Below are 22,016 nucleotides of genomic sequence, written 5' to 3' on the forward strand. Positions count from 1 at the left end.
AACTATAGAGACAGGAAACAGATGGGTGGTTGTCACGGGCTAGTAGGGGTAGGGAAGAGAAGACGGGGGCAAACAGGCAAAGCACAGGGGACTTTTAGGGCCAAGAAATAATTCTGTAAGATACTGTAGTGGTGGATGCATGACACTACACATTTGTCAAAACCCACAGAGTTGTACAACACCAAGAGTGAGCCCTAATGTAAAATATGGACTCTGGTTAATAATAATGTATCAGTATGGGTTCATCAATTGCAAAAAATGCAGCTCAGTAATAAAAGACATTAATAATAGGAGAGATTGTGTGTGTCAGGAGGGGACCTATGAGCATTCTCTGTACTTTCTGCCCAACTTTTCTGCAAACCTGAAACTGCTCTAAAAAGTTAAAGTCTAATGGTAAAGAAAAAAAATTCCAAAAAAAAAAAAAAAAACCAACCCAAACCCAAAAACAATTCTAACTGATCTGTTGCAATTATATTTGCTTTTGTTTTTTTTTTTTTTTTGAGACAGAGTCTTGCTCTTTCCCCCAGGCTGGAGTGCAGTGGCAGGATCTCGGCTCCACCTCCCAGGTTCACATCATTCTCCTGCCTCAGCCTCCCAAGTAGCTGGGACTACAGGCGCCCGCCACCACACCTGGCTAATTTTTTTTTTTTTGTATTTTTTAGTAGAGACAGGGTTTCACCATGTTAGGCAAGATGGTCTCGAGTTCCTAACCTCGTGATCTGCCCACCTCGGCCTCCCAAAGTGCTGGGATTACAGGCATGAGCCACCGCGCCCAGCCTGTTTTTTTTTTAAAAAAGAAAGAACTCACACCTCTCCCTTTCTGTTGGTGTGTGTCCTGCAAGTCTGGTTGCTCAACCACACCTTATGAGCCGTATGCATTTTCACACCACGGTTTTTAAATTAAATTGGCTTAAGAGAGACATTTAAAATTCTGTATTATGCTAAGTGAAATAAGCCAGTCACAAAAGGATGAATATTATACGAAGTACCTAGAGAGTCAAAATCAGAGATAGAAAATAGAATAGTGCTTGCTAGGGCTGGGGAGAGAGGGTACTGGGGAGTCATTGTTCAGTAGGTGTAGAGTTTCAGTTTTGCAAGATGAAAAGTTTTGGGGCCAGACGCAGTGGATCACGCCTGTAATCCCGGCACTTTGGGAGGCCAAGGCGGGTGGATCACGAGGTCAGGAGATCGAGACCATCCTGGCTAACAGGGTGAAACCCCGTCTCTACTAAAAATACAAAAAATTAGCCGGGCATGGTGGTGGGTGCCTGTAGTCCCAGCTACTTGGGAGGCTGAGGCAGGAGAATGGCATGAACCCAGGGGGCGGAGCTTGCAGTGAGCCGAGATAGCACCACTGCACTCCAGCCTGGGCGACAGAGCGAGACTCTGTCTCAACATAAAAAAAAAAAGAAAAGTTTTAGAGATGGATGGTAGTGATGGTTGTATAACATTATGAATATGGCTCTTAATATCACCGAACTGTATACTTAAAATGGTTAAGATGGTAAATTTTACATTATGTATATGTTGCCCCAATTAAAAACAAATAAATAAAACAAAAAGTCAGGTTTGCCTTCGGGAATTTGCATTAACAGTGCATAACTACTGATTAAAATCATGCACGAGGGCATCTCTTCCCTGGGGGGTCCAACCTGCAAGTAAATGTAGCTGAGCCTGGGGATTTTGAAGCTAGAGATTATTCTCTCAATCTTTGACAATTAGCAGGGGTGTAATCCCTATGCAAGTTACCCTAACGAAATTAAATAACTGCAGAGCCAAGCCAGAGAAAAAGGGGGTTCCAGGCCCAGCTCCTCCCACTAGGCCTCCTAATATGCGTGCCTATATCCCTAAATAGGGATTATGGAAAGATTCCCCACAGACACACTGTGAGGCTCAAATAAAATCACGGAAGAGCAGGAATGGTACAGAATATGGCTCAGTGCTCGGTTCAGCTCCAGTTAGTATTCTGACTTCAGGGTGCTTTAGTTTCTGGGGGCTAGTTCCTGAACCTCCTTTCAGTTATGTTCATTTTCTCTTCTTGTTGTCCTGATGAAATGCGGGAATAACTGCAATGTCCTTTGGCTAACGGTGAGTATCGCATAAATATTAGCCATTACGGTCTGCTTAAAAAGCAAAAAGCATCGGTTCATGTGGCTTGTTGGTTATTGTGGTTCCTTTTCATAACCGAATTAAGCTTCAGCCTCCAGGCCAGGTGCGGTGGCTCACACCTGTAATCCCAGCACTTTGGGAGGCCAAAGTGGGCGGATTACTTGAGGCCAAGAATTCAAGACCAGCCTGGCCAACATGGTGAAATCCCATGTCTACAAAAAATACAAAAATTAACCAGACATGGTGGTGCATGCCTGTAATCCCAGCTACTCGGGAGGTTGAGGCGGGAGAATTACTTGAACCCAGAGGCAGAGGTTGCAGTGAGCCGAGATCATGCCATTGCACTCCAGCCTAGGTGACAGAGCAATACTCTGTCTCAAAAAGAAAAAAATAAATAAACTTCAGCCTTTTCATTTAAGAGTCTCAGAACATGCTTATAATCTAACTTACGCTTTAATGTCCAGTAACTAGTGGATTTAAATTTTAGGAAGAATCCAACTTTACTTTATTCCCTGATCAAAAATAGTATTGAATAGGTACAAGGGGTTAATAAGGAAGCAACACCAAGAATATTGACAAACTGAGCACCAAATAATCTCCATCCATGATTCGTGATGAAGACTGTGGGTGAAATGCCATATGACCACAGTCTATTTTCTAAGTTCCCCAGTGATAGGCCATGACCAGCCAGACACCCATAGAATCAAACTTAGACAGCTGTGTGTCCTTCCTGGGAGAAGGACAAGGAGAGGAAATGCTACGTTGCTCTGCCGGTGAAATCTGGTCATCTTATGGTAATGAAGAAGCCCAGCACAACCTGCCCCCTTTCTAGCTATTTCAATTAGACAAGTCAGCAAGTCACTATAGTTTCCTTATCTATATAGATTTTGGGACGGGTGCGGTGGCTCACGCCTGTTATCCCAGAACTTTGGGGGGCTGAGGCAGGTGGATCATTTGAGGTCAGGAGTTCAAGACCAGCTGGGCCAACATGGAGAAACCCCATCTTTACTAAAAATTCAAAAATTTAGCCAGGTGTGTTGGTGGGTACCTGTAATCCCAGCTACTCAGAAGACTGAGGTGGGAGAATCACTTGAACCCAGGAGGTGGAGGTTGCAGTAAGCCAAGATGGCACCACTGCACGCCAGCCTGTGTGACACAGTGAGACTCCATCTCAATTAAAAAAAAAAAAAAAGGATTCGAGAGGGCCTAGACTGCATAGATTTTAGAGTGTCCTAACTGGCATCTAGCACTATTTTTTTTATTTATTTTTTTATTATTATACCTTAAGTTCCAGGGTACATGTGCACAACGTGCAGGTTTGTTACATATGTATACATGTGCCATGTTGGTGTGCTGTACCCATTAACTCGTCATTTACATTAGGTATATCTCCTAATACTATCCCTCCCCCCCTCCATCCTCCCCCCTCCCCACAATAGGCCCCGGTGTGGGATATTCCCCTTCCTGTGTCCAAGTGATCTCATTGTTCAATTCCCACCTATGAGTGAGAACATGCGGTATTTGGTTTTCTGTTCTTGCGATAATTTGTTGAGAATGATGGTTTCCAGCTGCATTCATGTCTCTACAAAGGACACGAACTCATCCTTTTTTATGGCTGCATAGTATTCCATGGTGTATATGTGCCACAGTTTCTTAATCCAGTCTGTCACTGATGGACACTTGGGTTGATTCCAAGTCTTTGCTATTGTGAATAGTGCTGCAATAAACATACGTGCATCTAGCACTATTTTTGTCAACACTGTAATTTGTTCTCCTCCACACTGACATCAAAGTGAACTTTCTGGAATGTAACCTGCTCTGTTCTTACTTGGTTAAGACTCTTTTTTGTTTGAGACTTGAGTCTCACTCTGTCACCCAGGCTGGAGTCCAGTGGTGTGATCTAGGCTCACTGCAACCTCTGCCTCCTGAGTTCAAGCGATTCTCCTGCCTCAGCCACCTGGGATTACAGGTGCGTGCCACCATGCCCCAGCTAATTTTTGTATTTTTAGTGGAGACGGGGTTTTGCCATGTTGGTCAGGCTCGTCTCAAACTCCTGACCTTGTGATCCGCCCGCCTCAGCCTCCCAAAGTGCTGGGATACAGGCCACCGTGCCCAGCTGGTTAAGACTCTTAATAGCGCTCTACTCCTTGCAGGATAAAGCAGGTTCTTGGCTATGATTTACAAGACCCTCCCTGCCCCACTGCTGGCTCTCTTCCCATCTTGCTTGGAAGTTCTAGCTTATGATAGCAACTCTTCATATGCCTTGACCAAGTATTTCTCCTCCTTCTGGGGAACTTACTTTCCAGGCAGCCCACAGCTTCCTCAGGGCCATGCAATCATCCTCAAATGAGGAAGTGGCCCCACCACACTAGACAGGTCGGCCAGAACAACCCCTGGGGTCAGATGTTGCCATCAGATCACCACTGCCTCAGCAATTCATGCTCTCCTTTGGAGTTGTTAGCTCTACTAGATGAGAGAGAGTGAGAGAGAGAGACAGTGAGAGAAAGAGAGAGAGCAAGACAGAGAGTATGTATGCATAGGCATGCAGGAGTTAGTAAAACTTAAAAAAATGTTATTGCCTTGAGTATAAAGAATATGTAGGCCGGGCACGGTGGCTCATGCCTGTAATCCAGCACTTTGGGAGGCTGAGGTGGGCGGATCACAAGGTCAGGAGATCGAGACCATCCTGGCTAACACGGTGAAACCCCGTCTCTACTAAAAATACAAAAATTAGCCGGGCGTGGTGGCAGGCACTTGTAGTCCCAGCTACTTGGGAGGCTGAGGCAGGAGAATGGCGTGAACCTGGAAGGCAGAGCTTGCAGTGAGCTGAGATTGCACCACTGCACTCCAGCCTGGGCGACAAAGCAAGACTCTGTCTCAAAAAAAAAAAAAAAAACCCCACAAAAGAATATGTAATGCATGCATGAAGAGCTCATTATAGTAATTCCCCCTTGGTGACCAGTGTTACTCATTGCCTTCTGACCCACTGGCAACTGAGATTGTGACATATGGCCTCATGGAGCACCCAATACTGAAGCAACTGCCCACCCCAGAAGAATGGGATTCATCATTGATAACTCACACTTCATGGTCTTCACTGCCACTTTCTGAGAGGTCCCATCTTCCTGCTTAAGATTTCCTTCCATTACAGACCCAAACTCTCCTGTGAAGTGAAAGAACTCTGTATGGACACTGTGCAAATTCTCCCCTGACCACAGAAATGCTACAGTGCCAGGGCTGCTGGCTTCACGTGGTATGAGAGCATCTCACCCACGGGTAGCCAGGCAGAGCCGGCCCAGGCCACCCGCATCGCAAACCAGGGCGATGCACCGCACTCTAGTCTCCTGCTTGTCATGAGCTTGGGTGGCTTGGGCCTACCTTTGCTCATCACTTTATTAAGCATTATAACCGATCCAAGACACTTAGAAGAGAACATGAAAAATACAATTGAAGTTTCTAAAGCACAAACTCTTAATACCATTATCATTCATCCTAAGAACAACTTAACAAGTTAAATATGTATTTTCATTTTTGTTCCTAATTAGAAAGATGCCAAGAACAATAAACTTAAGAACTAGAGGAATAATCTTAAAGTACGTAGGAAACTAATCAATAAATTACATGCTTTTCAATGAAGAACGAAAATTAATATTTTTCAAGGACCTGTATGTGCTAGGCATTGAAGAGAATCTTTTCATTTGCCAGATCTGAGTTTCAAAAATCAATAGTCTATCATTTTAAATAATAAAATATAACTATCCATAGTATAACTCAGAGTCCTAAGATGGTATTTTATTTAATAAATACATGTTAAAGAACTATTCTAAACTGCTTACCTTTTTGTCCCACATTTTATTAGAATTACTTTAAACTGCTTACCTTCGCCCAGAATTTTTCCAAGAATTAGAAGATTCCTGTCAATCACAACATCTTCTAGTTTATTTTGTAGTTCCTCGCTGACTCCCAAGCTATGTACTGAAAAAGGAGTAATTTAGTATGTATAAAAATTGTCAGCATGCTTTCTTTCACTTAATAACTAAAATGAAATAAAGTCCTGTATAATAAACATTCCTGCTGGGCGCAGTGGCTCAAGCCTGTAATCCCAGCACTTTGGGAGGCCAAGATGGGCGGATCACGAGGTCAGGAGATCGAGACCATCCTGGCTAACACGGTGAAACCCCGTCTCTACTAAAAAATACAAAAAAACTAGCCAGGCAAGGTGGCGGGCGCCTGTAGTCCCAGGTACTCGGGAGGCTGAGGCAGGAGAATGGCGTAATCCCGGGAGGCGGAGCTTGCAGTGAGCCGAGATCTGGCCACTGCACTCTGGCCTGGGCAACAGAGCGAGACTCCATCTCAAAAAAAAAATAAATAAATAAAATAAAATAAATATTCCTTATTTATTTATTTATTTATTGAGCCAGAGTCTAGCTCTGTTGCCCAGGCTGAAGTGCAATGGCACAGTCTTGGCTCACTGCAACCTCTGACTCCTAGGTTCAAGCGATTCTTGTGCCTCAGCCGGCACAAGTATCTGGAACTGCAGGCACGCACCACCACACCCAGCTAATTTATGTATTTTTAGTAGAGACGGGTTTCATAATGTGGGCCAGACTAGTCTCGAACTCCTGACCTCAAGTAATCTGCCCACCTCGCCCTCCCAAAGTGCTGGGATTACAGGCGTGAGTCACCACAGCCAGCCCCTTTTCTCATTTTGTATCTATTATTTCTCTCCCCAAATTGCCAGTAATGAAACTTCATACTTTATTATGATTAAACTAAGTAGAATGAATCTTTCAGGGCAAGGTTAATTCTGAAGAATTACAAAAATGAGAACCGTATTTCTCTTTCTGTAGTGTGGTAGCAGCAGCCGGCAATCAGATTCATGTAGGGGTGGTTTGCCTTTGACTTAAAGGGGTAAGGAAGGTAAGTCAATAGGTACTTTCTAGTGAATTCTTTACTATTAATATTATACCCTTAACTACAGTATACAAAAGAACCACACTTCCCCTACCCTCCCATGCCATGGATGGAGTCTCACAAACCACAGAAAACATCTAGAGAACAAGCTCTTATTTTACATACTGTATATGAAACCTCATTATAACAGCTTAGCTAGGGCTAAAATGAGCACTTTGAGGAATTGGAGAATACGATTTTCTATAATAAAATATGTAATATAGTAAGATATATAATAGATGTGTTGTGTTGGCAACAAGAGAAATTAACCAGAAGGAGACCAGTTCAACAACTCCTGGCAAATGATTCAGTCTGGACCATAGTTAAGGCATCAACAAGCTCTTGAAAGAAAAAAAAAAAAAAAAAATGTGGATAATTAGGACACATTAGTTCTCTGAGAAAAAACTTTATCCAGTGGTTCTCCAATAAAGGAGAGAAAGTGGTCTAAATGACAAATTTTTAAATTTTAAATTAAAAAAAATTGAGGATATCTAAAAGTCAAAACTTACAGACTAGAAACGTAAAGCAACTAATAATATTCTACACCAAGCAAGTTTCTATTTCATAGCAACCTGTATTCTGTCATTTTCATAGATTTTCTTTACTGGGGGCAAAAATCCAGAAGCATGAATTTGTTAATATTTGCATGTTCTTTCTATACTTTTTCTGAAATTATTCAGGAACACTAGTATCTGTTTAGTTCCACTGTTTAAACCAGAAGCCCCCACTCTCTGATTCAGCAAAGCTCAAACATTTTACTATAAAGCATGTTGGCACATCATCCTCGGAGTTGGTTGCCAGGAAAACAGGAAATGAGGCTCGAGATTAAGTCCGCTAGTTATAAGTTTTCTTTAAATCCCTGACCTCTACCCATCTTCTGTCACCCCAGAAGGTTCCTCTTTTCTGCCACATTTCATGACATTAGGAGTCCTTTTAACCCCAGGTTAAGCTCCTGATTCCAGTAAACTAGCCCGCAGAGCTGTGCATAGCAATATCTATCTACTTGCGGCTTTTAAAGACATTTTGTACATTAAAAATACCCATTCGTCTTCGATACCTTTGGCTTTTGTTAGAAATCTGTCTGTTGTTCTTTCTTTGTTTTCAACTATTTTAACTTTTGCCAAAAAGGGAAATGAAAGCCAACTTACAGGTAAGTTCAATGGCTCGCCGACAGAAGGACTTCTTTGCTATATAATTTACCACTAATTCAGAATCCTCCTCTGTGAATGCATTCCTGGGTGAATGAAAACAAAGATACTTCACTATAAAAACAGGGCTACTGGGGCAGGTGCTGATTCCACAAGGATGCTACAGAGCTTCCCCTTTTCAATGGGCTCTTCTACAACAAAAACTTTCCCCCTAGAAGAAATATGTTTCTTTCCTTTGATTTATTTTAGACTTACTTGGCAATATTGAAACTACTCTAGCTAGGTACCATCAAGAACAGAGAATAACAGACAAGCTCCCAGTGGCCAAAGCTGTAACAATCTGAGCAAGAAACTAAAGTAATACTAGACTATGAGTATAAAATGAATATCAATGAGTTCATACTTATGAAAATATGATTGAATGAATGAATGGAACAAAACACACCAATCTCCTGTGGTGAAGGATTCCAAATATTTTATGTAGCTAGTAAGGGGTGGAGGGAGTTAAATCCTTACGCTGTGAGTATGGGCTTGCATAGGGACTTGCTTCCAAAGAACAGTAGGGAAAGGGAGAAAAAATAACTTCATGGTAGAGAAACCCAGCAAATACTACTTCCGCTAGGTGATCAATGTCAACATCAGCAATGAAAAATCATGTTAATATGCACCCTTGATAAGAAGTGATGACAATGGCACTTTAATTCTGTGGCTCTTCCTCTCAATCACCCATAACCCCTGCTCATTATCAGCAAAACATCGAACAAATTGCAACAGAGGGGCATCCTATAAAACCCCCAACTAACACTTCTGAAAACTGGCAAGATCATCAAAGACAAGAAAGGTCTAAGAAACAGCCACAGCCAAGAGGAGCCTAAGGAGATGTGACGACTGACTGTAAAATGTGGCGTCCTGGATGGGATCCCAGAACAGAAAAGGGACATTAGGTGAAAATTAAGGAAATCTCAAAGTAGAGATGTTAGCTAATGACAATGTATCAATATTGGCTCATTAACTGTAACAAATGTATTATACTAATTGTCAGGACCCTGAGCCCAAGCTAAGCCATCATTTCCCCTGTGACCTGCACGTATACATCCAGATGGCCTGAAGCAACCGAAGATCTACAAAAGAAGTGAAAATAGTCAGTTCCTGCCTTAACTGATGACATTCCACCATTGTGATTTGTTCCTGCTCCACCCTAATTGATCAATTGACTTTGTGACAATACACCCTCCCCTCCCTTGCAATAAGGTACTTTGTGATATTCCACCCGTCCTTGTGAATGTACTTTGTACGATACACCCTCTCCACCCTTGAGAAGGTACTTTGTAATATTCTCCCCACTCTTGAGAATGTACTCTGCAAGATCCACCCCCTGCCGGCAAAAAATTGGTCCTAACTCCACTGCCTATCCCAAACCTATAAGAACTAACAATAATTCCACCACCCTTTGCTGACTCCTTTTTCGGACTCAGCCCGCCTGCACCCAGGTGATTAAAAAGCTTTATTGTGGCCAGGCACGGTGGCTCACGCCTGTAATCCCAGCACTTTGGGAGGCCAAGGCGGACAGATCACGAGGTCAGGAGATCGAGACCATCCTGGTTAACATGGTGAAACCCCGTCTCTACTAAAAATACAAAAAATTAGCCAGGCGTGATGGCAGGCGCCTGTAGTCCCAGGTACTCGGGAGGCTGAGGCAGGAGAATGGCGTGTACCTGGGAGGCGGAGCTTGCAGTGAGCCGAGATAGTGCCACTGCACTCCAGCCTGGGTGATAGAGCAAGACCCCGTCCCAAAAAAAAAAAAAAAAGCTTTATTGCTCACACAAAGCCTGTTGATGGTCTCTTCACACAGACACGTGTGACACTAATAATGTAAGCTGTTAATAATAGAGGAAACTAGGTATGGAGCATATGAGAAGTCTCTGTACTATCTTCTCAATGTTTCTGTAAAATTAAAACTGTTCTAAAAATAAGGCTGGGCGTGGTGATTCATGCCTGCAATCCCAGCACTTTGGGAGGCTGAGGCAGGAGGATCACTTGAGCCCAGGAGTTCAAGACCAGCCTGGGCAACAAGGTGAGATGCCTCATATCTACAAAAAGTAAGAAAATTAGCCAGAAATGGTAGTATGCGACTGCGGTCCCAGCTAATCGGGAGGCTGAGATGGGAGGATCACTTGGGTTCCGGAGGATGAGGCTGCAGTGAGCTATGACTGCACCACTGCACTCTAGCCCGGACGACAGAGCAAGATGCTGTCTCAAAAAAAGAATTAATTTTAAAAATAAAAAATGAAGCCTATTTTAATAATCCATTTAGTCACTGTTTTAGACTAATTGGTGGGAAAGTATTATGAATTAGAAAGTCCAGATTACAGATTTAATCTCAATTTACCTTAGGTACATAGGTTATTTCAAAGAGATACACAATTAAAAAAAATACTGATGTACAAAAAGCAAAGCACTTGGAAAGATGTACGCCAAAATAGCAACCAAGACCAACTATGGGCCTGAGATGGGTCTCACTTTCTCCTTTTGACTATTCTATGTAATCTGATTTTTTAAAAATATAATGTTATTTTTATAAGTAAAAATAAAAGTATTTTCATTTAAAAATGAGCTGGAAAGCGGTTTTACAAAAGGAACAAATGAATAGATCTTGTAGTAAGGATCCATGGGAACTGACTTTGGCAGAGATAAAAATAACCTGTTACAAGTCTTTGTTTTAAGCTTCTGCTGAGCTTAAGGGTTCCTGGAAATAGTTTTATTTTTAAATATTTGAAATAGTATTGTAATCTTGTTAATATATTTGCTGTGCTCAGCAGCCCCACTTTTTGGTAATGTGACATGTGCTGCTCTTTCTGGCTGGAATGCTCTTCTTCTCTCTCATCTAATGAATACCTGCTCTTTCTTTAGATCTTAGCTCTGGTGTCAGCCACTTCTGCACGAAGGCCTTCCCTGACTTTCTTCACGCAGCCAAATTTTTCTGACACATTCTTACCCCTTTACATAGAATTTATTACAGTTGCCATTGTTAATCTATTCTGTGACGGCTTGACTACTGCCTGACTCCCCATGAACTGTGAACCCCATGAGGGCAGGATTTTGTTCACCACTGCATTCCAGGCAACTGCAGTGCCCAGTGCCTAGCAGGCCTTTAATACATATTAATGGGCTACTCTTGCAGCTTCTGCAGAGGTTCTCCGTACTTGTTTTATGATGAGCCCACATGTCACACCAAGATCCTAGGATGTATTTTAGTCAATTATATGTTCAAGATTTAGATCAGATTTTGTCCACTTCTTTAAAATAGTCATTTTTAGAATTCACATACTAAGATATAACAATTGTAAGAATAGGCTTGTAAAGACTAAAGTAACTGACCCCTAAGACTGGGATGAACACAAATAAAGGGCAGCCTGGCTGCCAATCTTAAGCCCTTCCCACGCCTATGGCAAGTCTTGGAGCGAGTGGGATGTTCTAGTAGCATTCTGAAGGTGGAGCAATGAAAGAGGGAGGCTCAGCCCCCTCCAAAGTATAGCCATACACTCCTCACTCAATCTGTCCCACTCCAACCTGCCAACAACCCTTCTGGGTTCAAGCAATTCCTGTGCCTCAACCTCTCAAGTAGCTGGGATTACAGGCATGTGTCATCATGCCCAGCCAATTTTTGCATTTTCTGTAGAGACAACGTTTTGCCCTGTTGGCCAGGCTGGTCTCAAACTCCTGACCTCAAGTGATCCGCCTGCCTTGACCTCCCAAAGTGCTGGGATTACAGGTGTGAGCCACCGCCCTCGGCCTATTTTTAAGGCTTCTAATAAAAGTCCTCACTTAACAGCAACCCAGTTTGAGTAGCAAAGGCCTACTGATACTCTTCTCTGTAAAGGAACCCTTTTCAGGGCTGGCTTTTGCTGGCAGCTGCTTCTGTAAGCCATGGCCTAAGTCAGGAAGCTGCCTGAGCCCAGGGTATGCGTAAGGTAGGGCAGCCACCTGGGAGCAATGTGAGCAGCTGGCCCAACAGGAAAGGCATAATCACTTGGTATAACAACCTGGTCAATAGCAGTGAGCAAACATTTTTAGCTGGGAGACTTACCCAAACTTTGTCTCCTGAACTCTTTTTCTGACGGCCAAGGAGATGTATAAAACTAACCCAATCAAAATAAATCCACAAAAGCAGCCAAAGATGATGAGCACAGGATCTGCGTTGCCAGGCGCTGGAGTTGAAGAGGGGGCATGATCTACCCAACCTGGTAAAATACCAATAGACCAATCACGGGTTTGAAATATATGAGAAACATTGACTTGTAACAGGGAAGAACAAATAGTCAAAGCTTTCAGAACTCAGTTAAATCTTTTGTAATCTACAAATACAGGCAGGCCTCCCTTTGCGTAAGCTGACACCATGCAAAGAGATCTTAATAACTGATGGGAAAGTAGCTTGATTTACTCATTCCACAACGTATATATAGATCAAAATGTCACGTTGTACTCCAGAGGTATATATAATTTTTCAATTGTTAATTAAAAATAGTAATTTAAAAATCAATGAGAAAACTCACGTCAGTTATACATGTACAAGAAAATTTTAAAAATTACAACTAATATTTACTTGCACTGTAGTTTAAAAATGTGAGAAACATGAAAAATTAAAGTGTCATTTCTTTGTAAAAAACGATCGAGAGTAGGTTGAATAGTTTGCCTTCTAGTCATGTAACTTATGATACAGAAAAAACATAGTTTCTCTGTTTTGGAGAACTGTCACATTCCTAAGTTTGGACCCGCGGCTAATACTTTATCTTTTATTCTTTCAAGGTTGTAAAATATCTCTCAGTATTCCTTCAATGTTGTTTTTTGACGGTGTCGCTTTCTCTGGGACATTTGCAACATTTTTGTCACAATCTCTTCATGTATGTGCATAAGTTCACCTTCACTAAGGACCGCTGGTTCACATCTAACGTTTATCAGTGGGGGCAGTAACAACTCTCCATAGTCTTACATTCAATTCAAATTTTACGTTGAACACTATCACTTTGCATTTCTTTGCTGTGCTTTTACCTTTGTTCACCAACTCCCTCTTTCAATTACCCATTTTTGTAAAATGGCATGTGGGTTTGTCCCTGGGAGACAAGGAGGCAACACCGCCACATGTCTCCGCTAGGTGGGCACAAAAAGAATGACAAAGGCGCAGTGACCAATCACAACAGACTTTGAAAGAAATGACGCCATTGGTCCTGAGAGTGATGTGCATCTGTTATTTCTACAGTGATTGGTGGCCTGAAGAGCCAGCCGCCCGAGTTTATGCTTTCTGCCATTATAGTTAATATAGAATGGTGACTAAAATTTGAACTATATTGTTGGGGCATGGCTGTTTTTTAACTGTGGTAATTGAAATTTGTGCATACTGGAGCCAGGCAAGGTAAGGAATGCCTGCATAGCCAACATGGCTTCACCATGTTGGCCAGGTTGGTCTGGGACTCCTGACCTCAAGGGATCCGCCCGCCGCAGCCTCCCAAAGTGCTGGGATTATAGGCATGAGCCACCGCACCCAGCCTAAACTCCGATTTTTTAAAGCTGTCCCTTTAGAATCAGAATTTCATTGTCTTTGTTCTTGTTTTGTTTTGTTTCGTTTTGGAGATGGGGTCTCACTCTGTCACCCAGGCAGAAATACAATGGCGTGATCTTGGCTCACTGCAACCTCCACCTGCCGGGCTCAAGCAATCCTCCCAAGTAGCTGGGACCACAGGCGCATGCCACCACACCCTGCTAATTTTTGTTGTTGTTGTTATTGTTTTTGATAGAGATGGGGTTTCACCATGTTGGCTAGGCTGGTCTTGAACTCCTGAGTTCAAGTGATCTGCCTGCCTTGGCCTCCCAAAGTGTTGGAATTACAGGTGTGAGTCACCATGTCCAGGCAGAATCTCAGTGTCTTTGAATTTCTACCAGGTGGACACATCTTGCCTCCCCATCACCAGTTACTAGTGTTTCCCAGGAACTGTGCCTATGGGCTGCAGGAACGTAATATGGTTCCATTTCAGCACCAAAAGGGAGAGCAAGTTTGAGGGTCCCTGGTAACAGACAGGTGGGAACTCAGTCATCTGCTCACAAGTTCTGTCTGCTGTTGGGTACAAAGGTCATTTCTGGCAAAAACTCAATGTATAAGCACACTGATCTAGATGCCTATGCATGGACTTGATGACAGTCATTTAACATTAAACAACCTAGGGAAGGTGAGAGTCAAACAAAGTGGCTCCATTGGGTTATGGAGTGAGCACAGCACTTGGTTCACTTGGGGTACCACGGTGGCACCGTGCCAAAGGACATTCCAGCAACATGCAAAAGCCAACACGTATGGCTGGGCATTTAGCTCAGTGGGCCCAGGACAGCCTGAGGATGGCTTCCATAGGAAATATTTCATATTCTGTGCAGACAAAGCACAAGGCATGTTACCCAAGGCTTGAATGGGTAAAAACATGGCAAAGCAGTACTGTTTGAAACACAGCAAAACAAGCACCAGCAAATAAATTGTCCCAATTATAGACAGCTAAGGATTAGCTATATCATTTATCTAAAATTCAGTCATGTACAGTATATATCATTGCAACTAAGTTCAATAAGTAAAGCCGAAGTTGGCATCTGAAAAGACTGATCTCCCAAGTAAGTTATTACCATTAATAGTAACTACAGGAGGGACCTATGGGTATCAGCAGTTCTATAAAGCATGTTATCATATCCTATCTTTATCAGTGGAAAAAGTATTTTTGATTCTTATTTTTCCTTTTTTTTTTTTGAGACAGGGTCTCGCTCTCTTACCTAGCTAGAGTACAGTGGTGTGATCATAGCTCACTGAAACCTCTGCCTCCTGGGTTCAAGCAATCCTCCCATCTCAGCCTCCCAAGTAGCTGGGACAACAGGCATGATCCACCATGCCCAGCAAATTTTAAAAATACGTATTTTTTTGTAGAGACAGGGTCTCACTATGCTGTCCATTGCCCAGGTTGGTCTCCAACTCCTCCTGCTTTTGACTCCTGAAGTGTTGAGATAAGCCCAGCCTTATTTTTCATTCTTTAATCAGCCATCCATCCCCCAGGTTACTTTCTGGCAATCTGTGTACTGCCTGGACCATCACACCCTATCAGCCCTTACTGGGTATAGCTCTCACCATGCGCAGGGATAAATATTTTCACGGGGTCACTGAAGGGCCCGACTCCCCCTTTTGTGACGGCTGCAATCCTCACTGTGCACGTAGCATTGTGGACTTGAACAGAGATCTGAGCTCGGCTGTTATTCTGGCCAACTTCCTCCAAGAGCTCTTTCTGGGGACAGAGAGGAAAAGAGGAAATGAAAACACTGACGGCCAGGCAAACTGCAGGCATGTCTATAGTTCCTTCTGAGGGAAGCCGTCCTGCCCACGTCTGGGGCCAGAAGCCACACTTTCACAGCGTTCCTTCCTCACTCAGGCCATGGCCAATGGAACCAAAAGGCGAGTAGGGACAGGATGCAACCTCAAGTTTTGGGGGGTGTTGGCAAGCTAGGGCTATGAGGGCATGGCACTTACAGTGGTCCTAAAGAAGCTTCTGGAAGAGAGGGAGCACGTAGTAGATGCACCCAGATGGCAGACAAGACTGACTCCTTGAGCCCTCGATCCTCAGAACCACCCACAGCACAATACACCAGTCACATTGTCCCTTGACACTGTCCACCTGCCACCTGCCCTTGAACCAGCATGAGTGGCCTCCTGTTCTTTGAAATTATAAGCAGTTTGACTAAAATCTACCTGGAAGAGGGCACTGACACTTTTTTTTTCTTTCAGTGTGACAAATATACAACTTGCTCAATTTTCAAAACTCTGGTTTTACTTTTATTTGTATGTTATTTAAAAGTCAATGTCATTCAAACAAAGGGAAAAAAAATAACCAGAACTAAGGGTTTATATGACACCTTCCTCCCCTTTTCCAAACCTCTATAATCATAATGTTCTCTGGTGTAGGAAACTAATGTTGCATTTGGGCTGGCTTTTCAAATGGAAATTGTAGGGGTTGTGAAAGCTGAAACAAAGTTCTAGGAACATGTCTTTATCTCTGAATTTTGGAAATTTGATTTCAGAGACAGAAAGAAGTCTCAGGTCATGTAGGTGACAGATGTCACAGGTCATCAATGAACAGCAAAGGCAGTTCTATTGGTAACTGTATTCCCTGGTCACTCACTCTCAAGCCAGTCATTTTGCTAGTGATGGTGAAGGATAGAACCATCTCAATCCTTAAGGAGAGAGCAGTCCATCATTCATGACCAAGGGGGCACCCGGGTTGGCCATCCAGAGACTGTTTCCAAATCTAAATAGGCAGTGGACATCAGGACCCAGAAATGTCCCCTGCAGAAAAAAAAACAAGCTGTTTTTTCTGCTCCCGCACCACAATAGTCAACACAGAAGGCTTCTGTGACCTCTGGTCACCAAGAAGTGTATGAGAATTTTTCCCTACAAACAACCAGTCAGTTCCACAGCAGACACCAGCTGGGCATTCTCCAACCCAGTTCAATTCTAATGCTATCACCTGGAGATAGTGTCAGATCCCACAGGGTGAGGGCTCAGCCGCCAAGAGCCCCCCCAATTTCAGATGCAAATCACAAGCCCCAGGTAGTTTGACCTGTACTTCTGACCAGCTAGCTATAAATCAGGGACTCCATGACCCCCTCCTTGAGTTTGTTTAATTTGCTAGAGTGCTCACTCTAGGAAAAGACATTCACTGGTTTATTACTTTTTTCTTTTTTTCTTTTTGAGATGGAGTCTTGCTCTGTCACCCAGGTTGGAGTGCAGTGGCGCTATCTCAGCTCACTGCAACCTCCACCTCCCGGGTTCAAGCGATTCTCCTGCCTCAGCCGCCCAAGTAACTGGGACTACAGGTGCCCGCCACCATGCCCGGCTAATTTTTGTATTTTTGGTAGAGATGGGGTTTCGCCACATTGGTCAGGCTGGTCTCAAACTCCTAACCTCAGGTGATCCACCTGCCTTGGCCTTCCAAAGTGCTGAGATTATAGGCGTGAGCCACTGCGCCCGGTCTCACTGTTAAGGGTTTAATGAGTTCCTTTATGTAAAACACATAAGTACATGATCTGGCATGCTGCAAGTAATCAGTGGTGGCTATGATTATCCTTAGATCATGTTCAAGGTGGTGCTACAGTTGGGTCTTCTTTCTCTATAAATAAATACAAAACCTTACAGAATTGACTTTATGGTATCTTTCAAGTCTTGGTGCATTAGAGAAAATCATCAAGGCTGTCTAGTTCCCCAAACCAAGAAGCTTATTTGACCCATTCATGGAGTTTACCTCCATGGTAGGTTTCTCCTCCAGGCAAAATGTACCCTATTTGATCAATCCCTGGGTTTCAGAAGTGGTTCAGATCCCTGGCTGGCCATGAGAACCTTGCCTATTCCTCATACTTTAAGATAACGCCAGTTCAAATGCTCTGCTCTCCTTTGACAGTGAGAAAGAGGGAGAAAAGGAGAAAGGAAGAGGTGGTGGGCACATGCCAACATCCAGGCACACAGCTCAGCTCATTAGGGGAACTTGTTAGGAGGCCAAGGTCTTGGGCCAAGTACACTGCAGCTTCCCTGAGTCTTTAAAGAAGTTGGTTTTCCGGGAGGCAGATGTTGCAGTGAGCCGAGATTGTGCCACTGCACTCCGGCCTGAACGACAGAGTGAGACTCTGTCTCAAAAAAAAAAAAAAAATTTGGTTCTACATATCATGCTGTCTCAAGGCTATAAGAATCTCTGCTATGAGATTCCTTCTAAGATCTATACCCTTTGAAAACGAAGAGTAAACTAGCATTGGAGCAATAAACCCAAAGCAATGCGCTCCATAAAAATTGCACGTATAAAAATGTGTCTCTGCCTAACGTTTAGGCGATTCTGGGTCAAAGTTAAACAGATTTATTTTCTGTTGAACTTCAAAGAGCCTTGAACTTGCCAGTATACATGTTGGACCTTCAAGGTGGTATAATATGCAATATTTTATAACTCTGTTTGCTCACTGAACTCTTTTTTCACGGAAGATGCACAGACACTTTATGGGAATGAGGGTGGGGTGGGAAATACTAGTCCAACTTAATAAAAGACTGTCCCCTTCACAGAGAGAAATTCTCCAGCTGGTTTAGATGGTGTAGCTGGGCCCACAGATCAAATCCATAATGCCGTAAGTGCCTACAAAGCAAGGTCAAGGCCCTGTGTTCAGACAGTACAAAGACGAGCAAGACCTGCCTCCAACTTCAAAGAGAACACATTGTATTTGCTCCTTATCTTTGGATTTTAAGCTCTGATTTGGAAGGCAAGTAACTGCAAGAAAAATAGAACAAAAAAAGTAGGTATCATCATTGAGATATAATAAATATCCATACAGTAAAGATCAAAGGATTCTTAGTCTGAAAGTGACATGACCATGGTGGGAACGAAAGCTACAGACCTGTCTGCAGTGTAACTGCAACAAGCCAAGCAAAAATGACTGCCAAGAAAGTTCTGAAATTGCATGCATATGAAAAACCTCACCCTTAATTACAGTTATAAGTGAGAAATATCTTTAAAAAGTATCCAACTGCTCTGTCCCGCATAAGGAAGTAGCTTTAGTGTCAGTTATCTAAAAATGAAAATGGAAGGATAATTTTGAGACGAGGTTTTGTCTAAGCTTTGCCCTTCTGAGATGAAGGAAATTCAAGGAAATCAAAGTGACAGATGCCAAGATCATCTCAAACTTCCTTTTGGGTGTGGATTTCAGGGCACTCCCAGGGTCCGCCTTTCTTCTCTGTTCTTATTCGCCCCCAGTTTTGGATCATAAGCTTGACACTTGGCTGCACCAGAGAATGTCTTCCAAAGTCAAGTGAGCCACTGGGTCTTTGTTGTCACAAGACTGTCATGATGCATAAAGTACAGTGCAAAGCCCAATAAATGATCTCACTGGCATGATCTGGCATCCCCAAGGAGGTAAGTGACTGGAAAGGTCACGGCCCTAACTGTGGCAGTTCTGTTCTCCCTGCAGAGGGGACCGTTCTGAACAAAGGGCAATGAGAACGCACAGCCTAGCTGAGTTGCTAATGGCATTTAGTGCACAAGGCTCTCCAGCCACAGTCATTCATGAGGTTTTCATCATTGCTGCCCTTCAGAACGCCTCAGCTCAAGAGGCCGCCTTCAGAAAAGTAGCTTTCGCCCATGCCAGAAGTAGAAGGAGAAAGGATGACCTGCAGCTCTTTAAACAAACTGGCTTGTTTTAGACAGCCTAAGTGTCTGCTGGTAATCACGATTTTCTGCCAAATAGAGAAAGATAAAAATTCCTGCTGAACCTTTATGTTTAGTACAGCTCTACCAAGCATTCAGCATTGTGAACAAAAGCCTTTCTCTCAAAGAGGCATTTGATGCCTGCAACTCAGCCAATGGAGAGATGCAGTTAATCCAGAGGCACCTCGCACAAATGCCTTGGGACAAAAGACGAAAGGAAAGGCTGCTTCTCTCGCAGCTGTGACTTTTAAGCGGGATTGCTATTTAAAATTAATTAATACCATGATCATTTACTATGAGGCAGAACGACATGGACTTCTAAGCCTTCTTTTTCTCTACTTCCATCACCTATTGCGTCCAACAGTCTGCTTCCTGAGAGGTAAACTGAGGCAGGGAACTCAAAATAAATTTTAAGTGTCCTTTCAGAAAATGGCAGTTTTGATAAATGCTGTATGATATGTGGCTTAAAATGATTAAAACGAAGCTTGGGCATCATTGGTGGGTGCATCTGCTCACCCACTCACCCTGTTCATCTCTATATGGAGCATCTGTATGTGATGACATACAGATGCTCCATATAGATGTCATGAAGAAGCTAAAATTTGGATCTATGATATGGTTTGGCTGTGTCCCCATCCAAACCTCATTTTTACTTGTCATGGGAGGGTCCTGGTGGGAGGTAATTGAGTCTTGGGGGCAGGGTTTTCCTGTGCTGTTCTCTTGATAGTGAATGTCTCGTGAGATCCTATGGTTTTATAAAGGGGAGTTCCCCTGCACACGCTCTCTTGCCTGCCACCATGTAAGAAGTGCCTTTGCTCCTTCTCTGCCTCCTGCCATGATTGTGAGGATTCCCCAGCCATATGGAACTGTGAGTGCATTAAACTTATTTTTCTTTAGAATTACCTAGTCTCAGGTATGTCTTTATTAGCAGTGTGAGTACAGACTAATACAATTTGTTACCAGGGTTAGATTGATCAGGAATACGGCAACACAGAAGAAGCATGCTTTCCATGATCACAGTAAAGAAGAGACAGACTTGATAATGAAACCAGTGCATCTGCCCTTCCATGGATGTTCTGTGTCACAAAAGGAGGCAGTATTACCCTACTCTCTTCCTTTCCCAGGTGGGAAGGGAACCTGTCTAGAAGCTGCCCACCTAACCACACCCAGGCAGCATCATCTAGCTGCCTTTCCTGCTGCTGTAGTGGGTCCAGGGTTCACATCATAGCAGTGGTCTTTAGACTTCATAGAAATCAAAATCAAATGTCCCTCTGGGTTTGACTGGAGTCATGCCTAACAAAGTCGTTGGAAGGGCACTGGCTGGTACGTGGGGAGGGAGCCACTATTTCACAGGTAGATTCCCTTTGCCTTTTGTTTGCCACTGTGAAATGAAACCAGTGCTTATACTAGACAGTCTTCACTGAACTTGCCAGCTTTAGCAAAAATCTAAAGGATCTTGCCAGCTTTAGATTGATTATAAGGCAGGAATTACCTGACATATTGATGCTCCCCCACCATACCCCTACCCAGTTCCAAGCACACACAAGGTTACTCATATCAGCAAATTCAATGTAATTATCCATAAAAGAAGAATCATCTAGGTCATCATCATGATCTGTAAGTCTCAAGTTGTGCTCCTGAGTTCATGCTTATCATTGGCTCCCTTGCTATCAACCAATTTCTACCTGCCTTGGCCTCACTTTCAGGGCCCTGCATTTTAGGGTCAGAACTCCTCAATCCAGCTTCATCTCACACCTCGCTCTCACAAAAGGGTTATGTTCCAGACCTTCAAGTGAGTCAGAACTTCCAGCTGCCATATTGTGCCTTCTCTCATGTTATCTTTTCCCATCTGAGACTCCTCAAACTTCATCTGCCAAGATTACTCTAAGCTGTGATGGTTAATATTATGTGTCAACTTGACTGGGTGACAGAGGTGCCCAGCTATGTGGCTGAACATGATTTCTGGGTGTGTCTGTGAAGGTGTTTCCAGTGAGATTATTATTTGAAATGGGGGACTCACTAATACAGACTGCCTTCTCCAGTGTGGCTGGGCCTCATCCAATCCACTGAGGGCCTAGAAAGAACAAAAGGTAAAGAAAGGAGGAATTCTCCCCTTTTCTTCTGCCTGAATGCTTAAGCTGAGACATCAGTATTCTCCTATCCTTGGACTGAGATCTACACCACTGCCCCTGTTCTCAGGCCTTCAGACTCGGACTGAATTACATCACTGGCTCCCAGGTCTCTAGCTTCCAGACGGCAGATCGTGAGAAGTCTCAGTCTCCGTAACTGCATGAGTCAATTTCTCATCATAAATCTCCTTCTATACATACGTGTTCGATTAGCTGTTTCTTTAAAGAACTTTGACTGACACATAAGTCCAATTCAAGTACCACCTTTTCTGGGACAGGCAGACTGCCACAGGCTCCAAGCATCTTTGTTCATCCTTGCTGAGCGTGACAAAGTGCAAGGCCTAACCATCCCCAGCCCTGAGCCATGCTGGGGCCGGTCACATGGGCAATGAAGTAGGTCAAGATGGCCACAGCATGACGAC

The 22,016-nt window shown here is 43.3% G+C and overlaps 1 protein-coding gene across 2 annotated transcripts in view; it reads right to left on the reverse strand.

Annotated features, from left to right (window-relative positions):
- The window catches only part of LOC105471801 (MER proto-oncogene, tyrosine kinase), a 133,581-nt gene that overhangs the window by 24,899 nt on the left and 86,666 nt on the right, over positions 1-22,016 (reverse strand). For both annotated transcript variants that reach the window (XM_071077098.1, XM_071077099.1), the window contains 5 exons: positions 15,364-15,517; positions 12,298-12,451; positions 8,211-8,296; positions 5,989-6,084; positions 5,192-5,272 (listed from right to left, as the gene is read on the reverse strand). In XM_071077098.1, the coding sequence (XP_070933199.1) occupies positions 5,192-5,272; positions 5,989-6,084; positions 8,211-8,296; positions 12,298-12,451; positions 15,364-15,517 (571 nt within the window). The remainder of the gene's footprint in view (positions 1-5,191; positions 5,273-5,988; positions 6,085-8,210; positions 8,297-12,297; positions 12,452-15,363; positions 15,518-22,016) is intronic.

This window comes from Macaca nemestrina, chromosome 13, assembly GCF_043159975.1.
Source record: "Macaca nemestrina isolate mMacNem1 chromosome 13, mMacNem.hap1, whole genome shotgun sequence".
Taxonomy (NCBI): Eukaryota; Metazoa; Chordata; class Mammalia; order Primates; family Cercopithecidae; genus Macaca; species Macaca nemestrina.